This window comes from Gymnodraco acuticeps, unplaced genomic scaffold (assembly GCF_902827175.1).
Source record: "Gymnodraco acuticeps unplaced genomic scaffold, fGymAcu1.1, whole genome shotgun sequence".
NCBI classification, from domain to species: Eukaryota; Metazoa; Chordata; class Actinopteri; order Perciformes; family Bathydraconidae; genus Gymnodraco; species Gymnodraco acuticeps.
The window spans coordinates 1,918,269-1,940,422 of record NW_022992216.1 but is presented as its reverse complement, the minus strand read 5'-3'; the positions used below and the strand labels follow the sequence as shown (position 1 = coordinate 1,940,422).

The 22,154-nt window shown below is 42.1% G+C and overlaps 1 protein-coding gene across 2 annotated transcripts in view; it reads right to left on the bottom strand.

Moving 5' to 3' along the window:
• The window catches only part of syt19 (synaptotagmin XIX), a 36,830-nt gene that overhangs the window by 5,336 nt on the left and 9,340 nt on the right, over positions 1-22,154 (bottom strand). For both annotated transcript variants that reach the window (XM_034205896.1, XM_034205897.1), the window contains exons 4-5: positions 2,883-3,002; positions 1,420-1,605 (exon numbers count right to left, since the gene is read on the bottom strand). In XM_034205896.1, coding sequence (XP_034061787.1) covers positions 1,420-1,605; positions 2,883-3,002 — 306 coding nt within the window. The remainder of the gene's footprint in view (positions 1-1,419; positions 1,606-2,882; positions 3,003-22,154) is intronic.

The window sequence follows — 22,154 nt, the reverse complement described above, 5'->3', positions numbered from 1 at the left end:
GTGGCCAGGAAAAACAGGCACTCGCTTGTTTAATTTTTTTGCGGTCTAGATTTCTTACATTTTTTTCTTTTTTGCGTGTGTTTATAAATTACCTCGAGGGCCTTACCAAATTGTCTCGCGGGCCGTATACGGCCCGGAGGCCGGAGGTTCCCCACCCCTGCTTTATATATACAGTCTATGGTCGAGACATATACCACGTGATGACACGTTAGGCTCGTGTTGTGTTCAAGGACCCTGACATTGGCCAGGAAAAACAGGTACTCGCTTGTTTAATTTTTTTGCGGTCTAGATTTCTTACATTTTTTTCTTTTTTGCGTGTGTTTATAAATTACCTCGAAGGCCGTACCAAATTGTCTCGCGGGCCGTATACGGCCCGGAGGCCGGAGGTTCCCCACCCCTGCTCTATGAGAATATGAAGGACAGTGTATATTTTTACAAAGTGGGCCTAATGAGCATAAAAGGAGAAAACAAAAGCTGTATGTTTCCCAAAATCAAGATCTGTAATTTCTACCATTAATTAACGAGGTAACAAGGAATGAGTCCTAAAACACAGAAATTAGTTAAAATTCTAACACTTCCGGTTCCCTCGCCTGGAAGTCCTTTTTTGTATTACTGTGTTTGATGTTAGATACCTAAAATAAAGGCTGGAATCAATTCAAAATTAAGAGATTTTAACCTTTTGTTTCACCACATAAAATGTTTCAGTAAATACCCCACTTGTGAATATCCAAAGCTTTTATTTGTCATAAAAACAGTGGTAGCTAACAAGTGGCTAAATGAGACTACTCATCGTCACACGCCAAACATTAAGAGCCTTGAGCTTAGTGAATGGTGACATGAAGTCATGTGACCTTGATGTAGCCTAACATTAGCTTTTCACTTCTGGCGATTGCATTTACGCTTAAAAAATCCTAAAAGTGGAGATGATCCTGCTGAACAAAATGTGTAAATAGTATAAACAGTTGTTTGACACAAAGCTTATTTTCTGCTATAATCTGGAATCCATTTAAACAATCCCATTCATTCTATGTTGCAAATGTATTATCTTTTCAATTTACACACGGCATCTATTGCACGTCTGTCCGTCCTGGGAGAGGGATCCCTCCTCTGTTGCTCTCCCTGAGGTTTCTCCCATTTTTCCCTTTAAACTGTGGGTTTTCTCCGGAAGTTTTTCCTTGTACGATGTGAGGGTCTAAGGACAGAGGGTGTCGTATTGTCATACTGATATTTTGTACAAACTGTAAAGTCCACTGAGACAAATGTAACATTTGTGATATTGGGCTATATAAATAAACATTGATTGATTGATTCATTCATTTTTGTCAAGGGAGCCATTAAGAAGCTAACTTCCGGGCCTACAAAATGACATCATCACTGCACCAGTGACATATTGTATGTGATAAGGAAGACAAAAGTTACCTCTTCGTCTATACATTCTTCAACTTCCACTTCTTCTGAGTTTGACCACATGAGTCTTAGTTTAACAAATGGCTGGAGAATTCGCGTTGGGCTTTGCTCCAGAAGCCCCTCCACCTGCAAGACGGTGACCACCAGCTGGGACTGCAGTTGGTCATAATAGATGGAAAAGCGCAGCGTTCCTTCGACCTAGTACAAGAGGGTTTGTTAGAAAAGACACCATTAACTAAATTATGCTGTTAATGTTTTAAAAATATATTTTTGAAATACAAATGTTTGTCTGCCAGTTGGTCCACACTCTGATCAACACACTTGATGTTTCTTTCTTGTGTATGTGTGAAAAATAAATCTTTCTCTGATCAATATTTATAATTTATTTGTTAATTGTTTGTTAAATTGTGTTTATATTGGATTGTTGTTGTTAAACAAAATATGGAACATCTCAAGGTTAATACTAACAAAGTAAATAGACTTTATATGTATCTACTTATGGGTTCTCCCTCTAGCGCCAATATGAGGTTGATATCTTTTGATATCTTGCAGTGGAATTCTTTACTAATATTCAAGAATGACTTACCCTTAAGATTCAAACTATTCGACCAAATAATAATACAAAACTAATGACATTTTCATCAGCAACAGGTTTACTTTGTTCCGTTTGTAAAGCATGCTAAACTGAGATGGTTAACCTGGGTAATATGTTAAACCTGCTAAAGGTATTAGCATATTAGCTTTACCATTGTTAGCATAACACTGCTGAAAACCCATTTATTGTTACTTTTATTGTATTTTGTTTCTTTTGATCTATTTTTACCTGTGTACAATTATGTCTTTATTCTTTAATTAATTTCTGATTGTCTTGTTTTTAATCTGGAAAGCACAACCGAGGTTGTTTTAAAAGTGTTATATAAATTAACTTGACTTGACTTAATACAATTGTGTTCAAAATCCCTGCTTTTCCATCTCTATTTATGAGACATGATAGTCTGATGAAGATGGATGTTATACATACAGATTTAAAAACTACATAAGGCTAAGTTGCAGTACAATGAGAAGAAGATAAAACTAACAAATCTTTATGCACATTTACTGTAGGATGCAAAATAAGCCGTCATGCATATAGCAATTTTTGTATGTAGGCCTACTATTGTTTTGTGGTGTCATTCAAGTAAAAAAGTCATACAATAAGGCATGTTTCTTTGTTTTGGTTAAATTGTACTGCCTGTAAAGAAATGAGTTTGTACATTAAGCGAAGTAAATGTATTGACAAACCAAGTAAATAAATAAAAGTTAAAAAAACAAAGGATGCACATACATTGAATGTATGAGACCTCGAGTAAAATCAAATTGTGAGAGAGCGTTGAATGTTTTTGAAGGTAAGAAGACATTAGATGAAGAGATTAAACAGGATTTGGAAAAGTGTAGATTGATTGTCACATGACAACAGGATTATAGAGTAGTGCTACCTTTGTATTGTTGGCCTGCTCTTCCATCTCTCCGTCTGCCTGTACGGATCCTGAGGAAGGTAATGAGGCCTGAGACAGACAGCGACTCAGCCTGCGGACCTCTGTGTTGACATTCTCCACCTGGGGCGACACAAAGTCATGTAAACACACACACATTTATATCTGTGGTGTTTGTTATTCACCACAGCGCCTTCAGCTTTTATTTGACTTGACAAGTACCAACATCGTCTTTGTTCAAACAAGTCAAATGTAATCTTTATGTACACTGACAATGAGACCTATTTTGAGCATCAAAATCAATAAAGTCCAATCTTCATCTTGTCAAAACAAAGTAAAAACTACACATTTTCTTTGCAAACAGCAGTCAGATGACAGAAAGGAAACAGTAGACTACTTCAATAAAATGTGACCGAGCTCACATGTAGTGGATATACAGAGAAATCTCATCTGCACACACATGTCGAGATAGAATCTACACAAAATATGTCCTTCGGGCTAGGCAAGAGCTGACTGACCATTTGTATATGTACCAGTATTATTTCAAAATGCATTGGTACATATTGTTTGAAGTCATGTTTTACTTATTCCTAAAACCTTTCGTTGAAAATATCTAGAATTTGCAGTATTTCTGTGAGTTTTCGTTGTTTTGCCTGATCTTCTTGTTTTTATGTTAAAAAAAATGTTTGTCAGTAGCTTTAACAGTTTTTACACTGTGTTTCCTGAGTATCGACTGAAAGGCAGCAGCTACAGTATGTAAAAAGGTCACCAACAGCTGCTCTGATCCATCTTGCCCAGTTAAGGCCAACCTTCGACATCTATTACTTGTTTAAAAAATCTGGTCATGGCTAATATTGTACTGTACAGAAGCTGCTTTGAAGTGTGGGCATTCTGATACAGGCATGATTTATATATCCTGAGACCCAGCCACTGGGGCCTGTATTTAAAAAACTATGCATTCAGTCTATTTGAGTCCTAATCTACTGTGAAAAACACATCACAGGCTTTTTACTGACAAACGTAGCACATCACGTCTTTTCAAAATGGAATAGAAGCAAGTGATCAAAGGCTATATTTGATTTCTGTTCAAAGGATGTTTTTGTAATTATTAACAAGACTCTTAAATGTTTATTTAGAAGTATGTTCACTTAAACCACATGTGTCAAACTCAAGGCCCGGGGGCCAAATCAGGCACAGCCCCACCTAGTGTCAGCAGAAAGTATTACAAAAATCATGCAAAAAATAATTAAAAAAAATATTAAATATATTTTAAGATCATGTTTAATCATCTGATTCGTCTGTACATTGCTGTTTTAGTCTGTGTTCTAATTAGTGTCTGCAGTGTGTGCCTATGGGCTCTGTGCACAAGATGGCGTCTATCAACTTCCGGCGGCTGGGTGTGTGGCTGAGTACTTCCGGCTTGAGTACAGAGTTTTGACAGCTTGACAGTTTGTTGTCAAACCGAGAGCAAGAATGAGCGGATTTCGGGGTAAAGAAAAGCGATTGGCCTTCCAGCGTGTAAGAAAGTCGGCACTACATTGCTGTGTGCCCCTTTGTACAAATTCGTCCCGTTATCAGAATTAGAATACCTTTAGTCCCACAGATGGGAGATTTGTAGCGTTACAGCAGGAAAGAGCCACAGACAGCTTAGTGTTGAATATCTTACATGCGTTAAAAAGTACTAAGTTATAATATAATAAACAATATGCTAAAAAAGTACTAAGTTATAATATAATAAACAATATGCTAAAAAAGTATTCAGTTATAATATAATAAACAATATGCTAAAAAAAAGATAAAGTTACATAATTTTCAAAAATACAGATCAAAAACAAATCCATCCATCCATCCATCCATCTTCTCCCGCTTATCCGTGGTCGGGTCGCGGGGGTAGCAGTTCCAGCAGAGAGCCCCAAACTTTCTTTTCCCTGGCGACATCAACCAGCTCTGACTGGGGGATCCCAAGGCGCTCCCAGGCCAGCGAAGAGATATAATCCCTCCACCTGGTCCTAGGTCTACCCCTTGGTCTCTTCCCAGCTGGACGTGCCTGGAACACCTCCCTAGGGAGGCGCCCAGGTGGCATCCTAACTAGGTGCCCGAACCACCTCAACTGGCTCCTTTCGACGCGAAGGAGGAGCGGCTCAACTCCGAGTCCCTCCCTGATGACCGAACTTCTCACCTTATCCCTAAGGGAGACACCAGCCACCCTGCGGAGAAAACCCATCTCGGCCGCTTGTATCCGCGATCTCGTTCTTTCGGTCATGACCCATCCTTCATGACCATAGGTGAGGGTAGGAACGAAAATGGCCCGGAAGACCGAGAGCTTTGCCTTCTGGCTCAGCTCCCTTTTCGTCACAACGGTGCGGTTAAAGCGACTGCAGTACCGCTCCCGCTGCTCCGATTCTCCGGCCCATCTCACGCTCCATTGTTCCCTCACTCGAGAACAAGACCCCGAGATACTTGAACTCCTTCACTTGGGGTAAGGACTCATTCCCTACCTGGAGTGGACAGTCCATCGGTTTCCTGCTGAGAACCATGGCCTCAGATTTGGAGGTGCTGATCCTCATCCCAGCCGCTTCACACTCGGTTGCGAACCGATCCAGTGAGTGCTGAAGGTCGCAGACCGATGAAGCCATTAGAACCACATCATCTGCAAAAAGCAGTGGTGCAATCCTTAGTCCACCGAACTGCAGACCCCCTCCCCCATGACTACGCCTCGAAATCCGATCCATGTATATTACAAACAGGATTGGTGACAAAGCGCAGCCCTGGCGGAGGCCAACCCTCACCGGAAATGGGTCCGACTTACTGCCGAGGACCCGGACACAGCTCTCGCTTTGGGAGTACAGAGATTGGATGGCCCTGAGTAGAGACCCCCTCACCCCATACTCCCGCAGCACCTCCCACAGTAACTCCCTGGGAACTCGGTCATACGCCTTCTCCAAGTCTACAAAACACATGTAGACCGGATAAGCGTACTCCCAGGCCCCCTCCAGGATCCTTGCGAGAGTAAAAAGCTGATCCGTCGTTCCACGACCAGGACGGAATCCGCATTGTTCCTCCTCAATCTGAGGTTCGACAATCGGCCTGACCCTCCTTTCGAGTACCTTAGAGTAAACTTTCCCGGGGAGGCTGAGTAGTGTGATGCCTCTGTAATTGGCACACACCCTCTGATCCCCCTTTTTAAATAGGGGAACCACCACCCCGGTCTGCCACTCCTTCGGTACTGTTTCCGACTTCCACGCAACGTTGATGAGACGTGTCAACCATGACAGTCCCTCAACACCCAGAGCCTTCAGCATTTCCGGGCGGATCTCATCCACCCCCGGGGCTTTGCCACTGTGGAGTTGTTTGACGACCTCAGTGACCTCCCCCCGGGAGATTGGTGTTGATCCCCCGTCATACTCCAGCTCTGCCTCTAACATAGAGGGCGGAGTTGTCGGGTTCAGGAGTTCCTCAAAGTGTTCCTTCCAACGCCCTAACACTCCATCAGTTGAGGTCAACAACGTCCCATCCTTACTGTACACAGCTTGGATGGTTCCCTGCTTCCCCCTCCTGAGGTGTCGGACAGTTTTCCAGAACAACTTTGGTGCCGCCCGAAAGTCCTTCTCCATGTCTTCTCCGAACTTCTCCCACACCCGCTGCTTTGCCTCGGCCACGGATGAGGCTGCTGCCCTTCGGGCCTGTCGGTACCTTGCAACTGCCTCGGGAGTCCCCCGGGATAACAAATCCCTGAAGGCCTCCTTCTTCAGTCGGACGGCTTCCCTGACCACCGGTGTCCACCAGGAGGTTCGAGGGTTACCGCCCCTTGAGGCACCTAGGACCTTGAGACCACAGCTCTCCGCCGCGGCTTCGGCAATAGAGGCTTTGAACACCGACCACTCTGGTTCAATGTCCCCAACCTCCACAGGAATGCCCGAAAAGCTCCGCCGGAGGTGTGAGTTGAAGGCCTCCTGAACTTGGGCCTCCTCCAGACGTTCCCAGTTCACCCGAACTACACGTTTGGGCTTACCAGGTCTATCCAGAGGCTTCCCCCGCCACCACAAAAACAAATCCAATCTACAAATCAAATCCTGTAGCAGTTCTTAGGATTTAGCAGCCCGGTATATATTAGTTATTAAAGATGGCATATGTATATAAAGTATATATTGCACATAAAGCACATATTGCACATAGTTTGACGGTATTTAACAGCAGCAAGTTACACAATGTTATAATCGGGAGATACATTTCCATTCATTTCGGCAACGATTAAAAGATTTCTTGCTCTCAAACCAATTGTGTATTTCATTACAAAAAGCAGTTATACCATACTATGTTTAGGTACTAATGAATTATATCCTCAAAACAAACGCACACATAAATAACAAAGGAAAATACATCATTTAATAAATCCACAATATGATAACATTTTACAGATTAATTTAATAAGCTTTTACAAAACACAGGTTGATGTTATATCGGGGGGGAAAATACATATTTAAACATTTCAATTAGTCTCTGCATATTTAAGTAATGCTAGTTTATATAACAGATGAACAGATGTACAATATCCAGAAAGTAGATGCAAAAAATATATATATAATGTGTGCATTTCTAACATATCCTCTGAAAGAGTGTTAGTCATTGAGTTGAGTAGTGAGCCATTCGGTTTTTTTTCGTGGTGCGATGTCTGCTGAGAAGTCCTTGTATGCCTCGCTGACTTTGAGGACATCTGGGTCTGGCAGCTCCCCCTGCACGGCCTTGTAACGTGTACTCTTTTGAACATGTTTATATGATAATTAGGACTTTAAGAACAATTTTACACTCAAACAACAATCACAAAGTTGTAGCAGGCTACATACAATTACTTAGAACAATAGATATTACCTTACACCGTCAGCAACTGTAAACTGCTTTGGCTTAGTGGAAATGAACACCATGTCACTCACTCTGCCTGGTTTCACACCCTATTAATTACACAAAATAATTGTCAAATTAATTGAAAAGGTCGTTGATGCAACATACTAAATCAGCTCTTGGCACAAAGGAAATACTCATTAAACCGTGGATTGGTTGTGAACACATACTGTACTTACCATGGTTCTTGGCTTGTGCCATCGCTGCTCTGTTTCAGTGCAGCTGAGGACAGGGGGTACAGCAGCCAGGTTGGAGAGACAGCAAGCTAATTTCGTGGCATCTGCAGGCAGTGGCAAGTACTTCCGGCATCTGCCACAGATGCCACAATTTGCCGAGGCATCTGCCGCTGCTGAACGGGAGTTGCCACAAGATGTGTGTGCTATTTAAACCCGTATTTATCGTGTAAAATGTCGCTGTTTAGGCATGACTTTATCGAACTGATCTGTACACAGGACTGATGATCTGTACACAGGGTTGGGTTGCAACGGAATACATGTAACGGCGTCGGCGTTACGTAATCAGAATACAAAAATCAAGTAGCCTAACTGTATCCAGCTCGCGTTACATTTGAAAAACAACTAATCTGATTAGTTACTTTCGTAAACCTGAAGTGAAAACATTTTGGAATACTTATTGGAATTATTGGTGGAAAAGTTTCCCCACAAAATGTAATATTCATTACCAGCAGAACTGTGTGCACACTGCACAGTGCTGCAGCATGTCTGTGAGCGAGAGAGATGCAGCGTGTCTGTGAGGCCCCGCCCCCGCACGCAGATGAGAGAGAGATCTCTTTTAAAATATATTGAAAGTTAGAAACGGAGATGGTTCGATAAAACGTGCAAGATAACGTTTATGTAGCATTTATTTATTGTCGAAATGATGACATTTCATAACGGGATAAAGTCAAAGTGAATGGCCTGCTGCTGCTGAAGGCATGGGGCAAATATAACTGTCCTTTGCCTAATTTATAAAGTAAACCTTAGCATCTCACTAGAGGTGGCAACTGCAATCAGTTACAGCTGCCCTAAGTCTGTAGCCAAGTCTAATAACACCAGTGTACACGTTGCTGTGTCAATACAGATATTAATTTGTTAATTATTTGTCTTTACTAGTCATCATACACCTGGTTTATCGTAGCAAGCAGTGGAAAATCCCCTCAATAAGCGACAATTGCCAAGGGCGTTGCAACCCTCACTCGCCAATATTTCATCATAGATATAGCACGTTTGTTTATTTTAGCAAACCATGCTCCAAGTAAAATTGAATAGAAATGATAATGTATAATATTTTTGAAAAATAGAGATCGCACATCAGTCCTGTGTACAGATCAGTTCGATAAAGTCATGCCTAAACAGCGACATTTTACACGATAAATACGGGTTTAAATAGCAGCGTTTGCCACGGAAGGCGAGTGGCAGCTACCGTAAACATTCTCTAGGCATCTTGTGGCAAGTCCCGTTGAGCAGCGGCAGATGCCTCGGCAAGTTGTGGCATCTGTGGCATATGCTGGAAGTACTTGCCACAGATGCCACGGAGTAGTGGCATCTGTGGCATATGCCGGAAGTATTTGCCACTGCCTGCAGATGCCACAAAATGAGCCAGGCCCTACTCCCAGGTTGAGTGTGGAGTAGTGTGCGGTCTGGAACAGCAGTGCAACATTGTGGTTGCAGAGTGCTGTTCCAGCTACACAGGAACACTTTGCCACTGCAATCTCCACAGGTGAACAGTTCCTAAAACAAAATGTCAGTCATTTTACATTTAGGACACTGCTTCAATACAACACAGACAAATGAGAAAGCTGAGAGCAGGCTGATCAGGCAAGTAATAGGTGTGGGAAAAGGCTAAACCATGTCAGGTTGTCAGTCACATCACATACACAGAAGTTCTGCTGTTTGGAATACTGTAATTTAAGGACATTCAAACAGATACGCTTGTATAGCCTGTCTCAGCTCTCTCAATGTATTATCTTATATTATAACTACATAAAATAGTGTTAGTAGAACGTTGAACAGCTTAACATAGATGTAGGGTACAAAACCAGCACTTACCTAACACTGGCCAATACAAATAATTGGACCCTACATGGATTATACTAACCATTCAGTAAAGAACAGCAGCCGTCACAACCCGTTTCTGGGGTTTCCATGAAAGCAGAGTCGGTTTTCAACCTCTCATTAAGAATCTTTGATGAAAGCTAAGTTTGGGTTTAGCTAATGTATTTATCATTTTACACAAGAGGGTTACAAAACGAAAAATAAATCTGTAGCCCCTTCATGCTACACACACATAGCTAGCTACCAGTTGATGTGAGCAAATGTATTGTCACTATATAATCTGTTGCAACACGTCAGCTAGCTGGGTTTATTTGAATCCTAAATCACAGGTTACCTACTTGTGGCGGCTCAATCCCCAGTTACATTTGAGTCGCCGAGAGGCTAAACTTGGCTTTAAACTGTGACGCGTTTTCGAAAAGAAAGTCCATGTTGAAGCAATATAGTTTTAAGGATATTTAATAAACAAAATCAAAACATAGTAACTATGGACACAACGGTCAACAGAAAAAATGACAGCACAAGCTCACCCTCTGTCATGTGCACTCGACATTAAACAGGTGACTTATAAACCAAACCACACCCATGTGACAATTACCGGAAGTGCTCAACAAGCAAATAAAGGTGATGTAAATAATAATAATAATAATAATAATACTACAAATAATGAACTTGAGCTAAGTAGTGTTATGGCACCTACAATACCAGCCCCTAATTATCATTTCACAAAATTATAATTACTATAATAAATGACAATACACACAAAATATACGTCCAGATCTCTTTCTTGGATTATTTGTTCAGAGTTCATATGTTGCAGTCTTTTTGGAAAAGTGATCATCTTTTCTCACTAATCAGTATCAATAAAAATAATTAGTGTGGTTTGTATGTGTGCAGGGAGTAGGAGACACAAAATAAAATAGGCAAAAATAGTCCATTTAGACTTGGCAAAAGTCCTGACTCCTGAAGAAGGCTAACTTTGTTAATTGGTCTGCTCAGGAAACCAGTCTTGGTCTTGATCCGAAGCATACGCACGAGTCCCTTTTTGTCAACGATGGTCTCAGCAACTTTTCCAGTAAGCCAGGAGTTCCGAGGCGCTGAGTCATCCATAATGATCACGATGTCTCCTGGTGTGAAGTTGTGTCTGATTTTTGACCATTTCTGTCGTTCTTGAAGTAGGGGAAGATATTCTTTAATCCACCTTTTCCAGAATAAGTCTGACATATACTGAACTTGTCTCCACCTGCGGCGAGCGTAAATGTCTTCCTTTTGAAACAGTCCTGGTGGCAGGGATGGTGTTGTCTTAAGGAGCAAAAGATGATTCGGTGTCAGTGCTTCTAGGTCGTTTAGATCTGTAGAAGCTTTGGTGATTGGACGGCTATTGAGAATAGCTTCTGCTTCACATAAGACTGTGTTAAGTCCCTCTTCGTCGAGACTTTGTACATTCAGAGTGGAGTTGAGAACCTTTCGTACTGATCTGATTAATCTTTCCCAAACACCTCCATGATGTGAGCCAGCTGGGGGATGGAAGATCCAATGAATTCCTTTCTGGAGAAGTGTATTGTGGATCTGACCTTGATTCCAACTTTCAATTGCCTCCTTCAACTAGTGTTCGGATCCTACAAAATTAGTGCCATTGTCAGATCTGAGTTCTTTGACTTGACCACGTCTAGCTATAAAGCGCCGTAGCGCATTGATGAACGAATCAGTGTCAAGAGATGATGCCATTTCAAGGTGAATTGCTCTTATTGCTAAGCATGTGAAAATGACGCCATAACGTTTCACAATGCTCCTTCCACGCTTCACTCCAAAGGGTCCGACATAATCAAAACGATTATTTTGAAAACGATTAATCGGGCGATTATTTGATCGATTAGTCGACTAATCTAACGATTATTTTTCTGTTGTTCAATTCATAAAAAACGTAATGTAAAAAAAACGTAATGTAAAAAAAAAATGTTCACGATACTGTGTCTCAGGGGATCTTAATATTTAAGAACCTATTAATGTGTTATACCAGATTAACGGAAATAATCTCAGCTAACTGACGATACAAACCATGTTTACCAAAACAAAACACAAGTCTCATAAGAAGCATCTAAATGACCCCTGAGCGAAAAATGCTAACGGACATTGGCACAGAACTCAAGATAAAAGTACCCTTATTACTTATCGTAGCTGCACATACAATATATCCGATTAAAGCTGAGACTCCACAGATTATGTAGGTATATAGTATCATCACTGAGTGATCCGGACTCGCGACAGGGGAAGCAAATACAGTCATCACAACACGTACCTTCACAGAGCTTCTAGGGAGATCGTCTCACCACCGTAGCTGTCAATCTGATCAAAAGACGTGTTCAATGGCATTAAAATGAGCAAAAACGCGGCTGAATCGGTTAATCCATAGGTTTTTAACGTCTATGTATAAAAAAATGATTGAATTTATAATCCATAATTCCATTTTATGTAAAAATCGGAGAGCAAATGCTAGCTGCTAATGGTAGCCACCACAGCTAGCTGCTGCTTCTGCTAGGCTATGCAGCAGTCTCAGTGAGATATAAATATATAAATATCTTTGCGTTTTGGACTAACTTTAAAATATTCCCATGCTTTTGAAGACCTAGGGCGAGATATTTTCGTTTGGGGGCTTCGTGCGCAATCCTGTGAGGAGGAGGTGGTAGCCGTTTCAGTCTCCATTGTGTTTGAAGTGCGATTGCGAACTGCTTGTTGCTTTGGGTGACCCACGTGTGTGTAGCGACGCGTCGACGCGGAAATATGTCACCGACGATATTTTGAAGTCGACGCGTCGCTACAACACTATCCAACATATGTGAATGGAGGTTCATCAGGAGAGACTCTATCCAGGGGCAAATCCGCCGGCAGACTACGCATTTCGACAACGTTCTTCTTATTGCTACGGTAGCTCCAGGAATCCAATATTGTTGGCGTAGTCGGGATAACATATGGTTGCGACCACCATGACCCACTTCTTCATGAACATTTCGCAGAATAAGATCGGCAATGTGAAAGTCTTTAGCCACTATGACAGGATGTTTCATATCCTCCGGCATTGCTGCCCAGCTAAGTCGTCCACCAACCCATAACACATTATTTTCCAGGATGGGGTTGAGTTTATGAAGGTGGCTGGTTTTCTTGACGTTTATTCCTTTTCTCAGATTTGAGATTTCATCGGTGTACCTCTTTCTTTGGCAGAAACAGATTACCTCTATTTCAGCGTTTGCCAGTTCTTCAACTGTGAGACCATTGTTTTCTTACCTGTTGAGATTCCCTCTCTCCTTTTGTGATAGACCTCTTTGATGTATGTTATTTGGAATTAGTTGAGGAAGAACAACACTTGTTTGGTTTCTCTTTCTGCTGCGATTCAAAAGCAGTCTTTTAAGTCTGAGCATCCATGCTACTGCCCTTTTCAAACCATTCCAAGAGGAAAAGTGATGGATTAATTGGTTGACAGGATCCATTTCCTCGGACATGATCTGAGTAGTGTTAACGGTTATGCTCCTGACTTCAGAGTCCTTTAGTGAGATTACTTTCAATCCATCAGGGTTTTGGGGCCACTCTTCTTGAGGTCGAAGTAAAAACTGAGGTCCGGACAACCAGTTTTCTTTCTTCAGAAAATATTTTACAGTCGAACCTCGTGAAGCCATGTCTGCTGGATTGTCTATGGTGTTAACATATCTCCACTGTAGTGCATTTGATACTTTGGCAATTTCCGAAACTCTATTGGCCACAAAAGTTCTGAACCTTGAGGTGTTATTGTTGATGTATTTGAGTACGAAAGTGCTGTCTGTCCAAAATACAGAATCTGATAGTTCCATCTGTAGCTCCCTTCTTAACATGGTGTCTATTCGGCTTGCCATAGTAGCGGCAGTCAGCTCCATGCGAGGGATAGTGGCTGGTTTTAACAGAGCCACTCTTGCTTTTCCCATTACGAATCCACAATGTGAATGGCCAGAATTGTTCTGCAGAAACAGGTAACTTACAGTTCCATAACCCTCTTCGCAAGCGTCAGCGAAATGATGCATTTGAGCAAATGACACCGTTCCAAAGTCGGTAGGTTTGAAGCTTCTGTCAACCTTGAAGTCTTCCAGCTTATGAAGGTCTTGGGTCCAACTCATCCACTCCTGTAAGATAGATTCTGGTAATTTCTCATCCCAGCCAAGCTTTCTCCTACACAAATCTTGCAGGATCTTTTTTGCAGTGAGGACAACTGGTGCCAATATTCCAAGAGGATCATACACTGAACTGACGCTTGAGAGAATCCCCCTTCTTGTGAGCAGCCTATCTTTCAAGATGATTTTGAACTTGAAGACGTCAGACTGAACGCACCATTGTACACCCAGCACTCTCTCCACTGGAAGATTGTCATGGTCCAAATCCAGATTTTTTTATTTCCTTTGCTCTTTCCATTTCAGGTATTGCAGCCAACACATGCCGACTGTTACTTATCCATTTTGTTAGTAGAGAGCCTCCCTTGGAACAAATGGCTCGTAGTTCATGATAAAGGGCTGTTGCCTCTTCTTCTGAAGATGTTGAAGTGAGGCAGTCGTCTACGTAAAAGTTATTCAAAATTGCATTTATGGCTTGAGGGCTGAACTGTTCTAGATTGTCTTCAGCGCATTTCCTAAGGGCAACATTTGCACAGCTTGGGGATGAGGTTGCTCCGAAGAGATGCACGGTCATTCTATATTCCACCAGGTTATGACTGCAGTCTCCATCAGGCCACCAGAGGAACCGTAACAAGTCACGGTCTTCACTTGGAACTTTCACTTAGTGAAACATGGCTTCGATGTCTGCAGTGATGACAACAGGATCTTTACGGAATCTTGACAAAACTCCCAGCAAAGTAGTCAGATCCGGCCCCTGGAAGAGCTGAGAATTTAGTGAAACTCCCCGAAATGTTGCTCCACAGTCAAAAACTACTCGAAGTTTGTTCTTTTGTGGATGCAAAACTCTGTGATGTGGTAGATACCATTTTTGCCATCTCTACGTTCCAAGACATGATCCGGTACTTTTTCTGCGTGGCCTTTAGATATCATCTCAGACATAAAGTTGGTATAATCAGAATGAAAGGAAGGATCTCTCTTAAATCTTCTTTTATGGTTCAGAGTGCGTTGCTCAGCAACACCTTTATTGTCGGGCATGCATATTTCCTTTTCTCTAAATGGTAATCCAATAGAATAATGTCCATTGACTAGGTGGGCAGATTTTGAAACCAGATCCAAGAACTGTTGGTCTTCCCTGGAAGGTTCTTGGTTGTCTCTCCCACATTTGGGAAAGTCAGTCTTAAATTGCTGTTCCCACAGCTTGTCAAGTTGCACAACTGATGTTCTGTTTACACTTATTGAAGTTTTGTCCTGAGTATCATCAGGACATCCTCCTAATGGTCCATTAACTGTCCATCCGAGCATGGTTTTTACGGCATAAGGTCCATCCCCCACACTCCTGATTACCTCAATTGGTTCAAGGGCTTTTGGAACATCTGAACCAATCAGCAACTCAATTTCAGCATCAATTTCAGGTAGACAAACATCCCTCAAATGCAACCATTGATTGATGTCGTTTTGACGTGGAATGTTTCCTTTGTGCACGGGCATAGTCTTCTGAGTGTATGTGCCGGGTAGATCACAAAAGTCGCTGTTATCCAGTCCAGCAACCTCTAGGGCTGACACAATGCTGGTTTCAATTACCTTCCTTTGACCCATAGTTCTCAGCAGAATGTTTGACCTTCTTCCTTGGAGGTTAAGTTTGTTCATAAGCCCTAATGTGCAAAACGATGCAGTGCTGCCTGGGTCAAGAAATGCATAGGTATGCACTGTTGTGTTTCCCTTTTTGGCTTTAACTTGGACTGGTACTATGCATAGTTTGCAACCATCTTCACCGGCCCCAGTAAGGCCACCTGTCTGAATTGAGGCTTCAGCAGTGTTTGCAGATGCTTCTTCCATTTCCTCCTGCTCATTTTCCATTTCCATTCTTTGTTGGTGGATGTGCAACATTCTGGGATGATTTAGATTGCATATGTTGCACCTCATTCGTTTCCTGCAGTCTCTACTTATGTGTCCTTTACACAGGCAGCCAAAACAAAGACCATTTTCTTTAAGAAATGTGATTTTTTTCATGATGTGTCCTCCTTTCTAACTGTGGACACATCTCCAGAGCATGTTCACATCTACAATACAAGCAGTTTTTCACAGCAGACAAAATCCCTTTCTCTACAGTGCTTCTGTCATATTTATTTTCTGTAACTTTCACATTGGTTGCAAAGATGCTTCCTCTTGGATGAGGCTGTGGCCTTCTTATGTCTTTGCTTACGGGAGGGGGGTTTTTAATGTCCCCAAATATGGGATCTGTAGCAATTTTTACTGGCCTTTCAAGGAATTCCACAATATCCTTGAAGGCAGCTCTTTGGTGTTGTTTTTCCTGGATGTCACACGCTACAGTTCTCCATAAATCCCTCAGCCTATATGGAAGTTTCTTTAAAATGGCTGGCATGTTTGCTGGAATGTTGAGCTCAAACATGTAGTTTACATCTTCCATCGCATTGCAACATCCTCTAAGGTAGACCGTGTATGCCTGTAGAGCCCTTGTGTCCTCAGCCCTTATTAATGGCCATGAAAGAGCTCTTTCCATGTATGCTGTAGCAATTTTATGTTCATTGCCAAAGTTCTGTTGCAGTAACCATTTGGCCTTGCTGAATCCACTGTCTGATGCTATGTTGGCAACTCCGTACAAGGTCTCTGGGCAGTCCTGTTGTATATTGCTCCAGGTAGTAGAGGCAGTCTCTGGGGTTATTGTTTTTGCTTTCAATATTAAATTCGAAAGATCTCACAAATGTTTGGTACTGAAGTGGGTCACCATTAAACACTGGAATGTCTTTCTTGGGCATGGATGATAGACACTGTTGCTGGATTAATAAAGCGGTTATTTCATTTTGTTTTTCCATGACTGAAAATATATTGCACTTCTCACTGTTGCTTGTGGCAGTTACTGGATCTGGAGATGCTACATGTAAATGTTCATCTAGATTCCTGATGCCTGCATTGGGTGTTAGGGGAGCTGTATCAATGTTAGTGACAGCTCTGTCTGTGGTGGTTATGATTGGTTGTTTTAATGTTACAAACTGTATTTCCCTTTGTCCCGTTTCAAAATATGACTGCATGCCATTGGATAATATAGAACAATTAGCTGATCCCCTGGGGGCTGCTAACACTTTCATTTTTGCAATGGTGGCAGCAATGTTTCTTTCCAATTCCATTTGCTCCTTTTTCCTCCTCAATTCCTGCTCCTGTGCTTCCAGGACATGTTTGTCCTTTAGGAGTTTTTGGAGTACTTTCATGGCTGCCACTTTGGCCTCAGCTTTTATGTGTGCAGATGCGGTGCTGGAAACTTTTGATCTTGAGCTTTGCCTGCTTTTTCTGCTACCAATGTTTGATATGCTGTCACCAGGTTGTATATCATCTTGTGTGCATGATGTAGCCTTCATGTTTGATGGGGGAAAGAGAACGTCCTGCTGAGCCTCAGTGTGTTCGAATTGCTCCTTTACATCGGCGGGTGCCTTGTCTGGTAGAATGAGAGGAATATCTGTGTTTGCAGCGATTGGTTAATTGACAGTCACATCATGACCTGTTTGCAGAAAGGGCCTCCTCCCTGTTTCCAAGAGCCATTGTTGTACATCCTCCATAAAGGTCTCAAAAAGCTCGCCTGAAGTCGGACAGCTCGGAGTCGGCTTCGTCTTCTTCTTCTCTCGTTTTTTTGGCGGATTGCAAACAACTTTAAGGTGCATACCGCCACCTCCGGAGTCGGCTTGACTTGGTTTGCATTTATAAAGAATGCACACATGTGTTTAATCGTTAATGTCAGATATGTACTAAGTAAATACATTTGTTCCTGCTCAAGATTTGATTCAACGTTATTGTTATTGCACATATTACAGGTACTGAGACAACGAAATGCAGTTTAGCTTCTAACCAGGTGCAACAAGCAGTGAAGTGAAAAGTAATGTACACAATCTACAGAATAAAATATAGAATGAATTGAATGATGAATAAACAGTGAGGGGTATGAATACACTAGATACACACAGCAGCCTGAGAGCAGTATGAACAGTGTGTATGAATATGCTAAGATATATAAAGTATGAAAACGGTAAGCAGTGCAAGTATAGTATAAAATATATAGATATTAATTTAATGATGATAAATATTGTGGAACAATGATGAAAAATGTGAATGGAAGTGGCGACGTAAAACTGACACAAAACAACAACAAACTTTTGCTGAGCCAATTGGAGAGTTTCATCAGCAGCACGTGGAAAAAACCACCAATGAGCGCTCAGCTCGAGATACCAGCGAGTCGTTTCCCATCAAGCATTTTGCTTCCGCAGCCCGTGGAGAGGAACTGCGCCGCCTCGCCGCGCCTCGCTCTCAAGGCTGCGGGCGTCTTTGTCCCGCGAGATTTCAACGTCTCATGTAGGCGAGCCTCCAGAGCAAGTCGGACAAAATGACTAACCATCATGCAACGCACGAGCAAGACATTGATCGAAATTGCGCAGGTCTGCGCCGGTCTCGCTTGTCTCAAACAAGCCTAGAGTTATGTTTTGTTATTTGTTGAAACCAGTTATTTTGTATTTCCAGGTCGTCCTCGGAAAGCAACATAATAACTGATTCATGTGCTGTTTTTGCATTTTCATATTGATGAATTAATTTGTCCAGTTTGAGTTTAACATCTTTTGCATTTTCATCATTTTTCATTTGATGTTTGATTTCCTGTGTGCGTCCTTTAATCTTCTGCACGTTTGACTGACATTCTTTTTGTAGTTGTTCGATTTTGCAAGCCAAGGCTTTACTAGTAAGCTTGACAGCCCTTTTTTCCATTTCACCGTTTGTGTCACTCATATTTGATGCAATATGTGTGGTGCCTTAGCATTTCAAGTAACACAACAGTGTTCACTGGTATGAAACTTAAACCAGCGGGGCCCGGCCGCCACAGCAAAACAAACAATTCGAAAACTTCCGCCGCTCATGGCATAACAAGCATGCACAACCGCCGCTCACAGCACAACACATGACAAAACTTCCGCCGCTCACGGCATAATAAACACACACAACAAAAGCTAAAGTCCCCAATGGACAAACGGTCACGCTTCCCAAACTGTGTACAGCAAAAATACACAAGAAAGGAAATAATCGTGCCTACCGCTTTTAGCTTGTTGTGCGCTGCAGTCAATGAGTGTCCATAAGTGAGTCCTCGTGGCTACTCCCATGCCCGGCGCCGTGGGAGGGCCAGGGAGGGCCAGGCCCTCCCATTTGACATTCCTGCCCTCCCCCAATAAACACGTTTTTTTATTATTTATAAAAATTAAAAAATATATTTATTTTATTTTTTGAATTATAAATAAACTGTGAACTTTTATGCTACGATGTATGTGATGTCAGAACAAAACAAAAAATCGCAGGCGCCAGGCTACGTCAAATAAATGCATGTGTCTGTTGTGATTTGTGATTCGTCCCCCTTTTGACCAATCACAGCGTCACACTCTGCCGCCTATTCTGGATTTGTTTATTGTGCATTCTGTAGACTCCCATTTCTGTTTGAATTACAAAATGGACATAAAAAATTGGCTTAAAAGGTCTAAGAATTTATTAAAACGAAATAGCGATGAAAGAACTGCAGCCGATGGTGCTGCTGGCGACCCTGCACCTGCCGTTGCAGCAGCACGCCTTAATGTCACAAGCTTGACCTCGGCAAACCCCGGGGCTGAGTTAGCGATGATCTGGGGTTAATAAACCCAAGCAGGTGAAGCTGGATCGTTATCCAGGGAGATTGTTTTCAGGAAAGAACCGCACTTTTGCCGCTGCATGGTACACAACAGACTCCGGTTTCCCTTTTCTGTTGAAGATTCGTTAAAAGCAGACGCCGCCTTGTGTCTTCATCTGATGCGGCTTTTACTGTCAAAGGTTTTTGCAACTGGAAACACGCATTACAGACTGATAAAGGACTGCTAAGGCATGCCGCATCAAAAGAACACATTTCATGGGAGAGTTTGTGGAGAGAGAGACAGATACGCAAGGAAAGAAATAAGGAAATTAGAACTTTGGTTCAGATCAGCTGGCACGGAGCCGTTATTACGTGTCAGCTGTCGTTGATATTATAGCTTTTTTAGCTGTCAACCAACTCCCTCTCAGAGTTGACTCGATTCACTCCACAGCATGTCCGAGTGCAGTGCATCGGAACATAAACCATGCCCAAGGCGGGCTAAACAGCTCATCGACTCCGTCTCTACTATTTCTCTCCGAGTGCAGCGATGAGGAAGCTGCCATCCGTAACCAGTGTGCCTTGCTCGTGATTTACCAGTGTCTGTGCTGCCACGCACACAATGTTTCAAAGTGGTTGCTATGTTACCCTTTATTTGTGTATGTTTGCGATAGTGTGCGTCTTTACGCAATGCCGTTGGCCTTGCTGTTTGATATATATTGTGCCGCAGGCCCGCAGCACGTGACGGTTTTGTGTGCCCTCCCATGGAAATCATATGCCCTCCCTTTAGATTTGTTCTGGCGCCGGGTCTGGCTACTCCAATCCATATCGATCAGGGAAAAACTATCCGAAGGTTCCAAAGGTACAAAATGTTAAGTCCGTTATCCGAAGCGTCCAAGCGATCCGTGAGCTTAGGAAGCCAGACGGTCCGTCCAGTTCGGTCTCTGATGGGAATCACCGGCGTTTTTTTATGTTGACTTAATGTGGCGGCTCAATCCCCAGTTACATTTGAGTCGCCGAGAGGCTAAACTTGGCTTTAAACTGTGACGCGTTTTCGAAAAGAAAGTCCATGTTGAAGCAATATAGTTTTAAGGAAATGTAATAAACAAAATCAAAACATAGTAACTATGGACAAAACGGTCAACAGAAAAAATGACAGCACAAGCTCACCCTCTGTCATGTGCACTCGACATCAAACAGGTGACTTATAAACCAAACCACACCCATGTGACAATTACCGGAAGTGCTCAACAAGCAAATAAAGGTGACGTAAATAATAATAATAATAATAATACAAATAATGAACTTGAGCTAAGTAGTGTTATGGCACCTACAAATAATACAAATAATGAACTTGAGCTAAGTAGTGTTATGGCACCTACACTACTCTTGCCACATCAAAACCCCAGAACATGAACCTGATTGAGGCTTTGAACCGATTAACACTTTTTATTTTCCTCTGAGATCGTGAGGCTTTTCATGCTTTCTCATGGACCTGTAACAGCTAGCCCTGATGCTCACTCTCCCTGAATATAGATCTTTGTTTGAAACTGTGGGGAATTGGATATCATTCATGTTATCCAAAAAAACGTAACTACAGCTTTGTTTGTCACTTACCTTCATAATTGTTGACGTAGCTGGATATGTAGCTACATCTTGAACCCCTTTTCTCTTTTGCTCCTCGGGGCTGAGCCTGCCGCTTGTACCAGCCGATGTACATCACTGATGTTAACCTTCGGTAGGTCTTGGAGACATCGAGTGTAAAATAGTGCCTATATAATATCTATACGCTATCTATCGCTCTTCCCTCTACCACTCTACTGTAGACCGGAAGTTTACAACCGCACACCCAGCCGCCGGAAGTTGATCGACGCCATCTTGTGCAACTAGCCCCCAGGAAGTGCGCCGGAGTCTGATGAGAATATTCGTGCTGGTCAAACGGCGGTACTACACTTCCTTTAGGTTGCTGGGCCCAGAAACACTTTTTCCCATTGACTTACATTGGGAAAGAGTGGTCTGTAACTCGTTGGATAATTTTTAAAAAACTAAATAAACTACCCAGTATGAACGTTTGTATAGCCCTTATTAAAAACATTCGTTCCTCAAGTTGTAAAAATATGCTAATAACGTTATTCTGAGAGTTATTTCCCTCTGCATTATGAACGCGCATCTAACCCACGGGACCGCGCTGCCCGGCACGTTCATCTTACGTGTTCAGCAATACATGAGTTTCTCTTTACCCATGGATGCACAATAACAACGGACCATATCGCCTTACTGCCAGCCCACGGAGCTGTAATAATGGATATATTGCACATGTTTGTTGTAATTCATCATTTGTAAAATATTATACTACATGGGCTGTATGATGTAAATCTTGTACCGTAAATGTTGTATTAAATAAAGTTAATATTACCGACGTAGATTAACGTTCCTGTAGCTTCTTATTGCACTTGCAATTGTTTTAGTTACTTGTGGGCTACTTAACATGAATAATCACAGTTACTATCCTTTTACTCCATCACATTTCAAAAATAAATAGGCTATT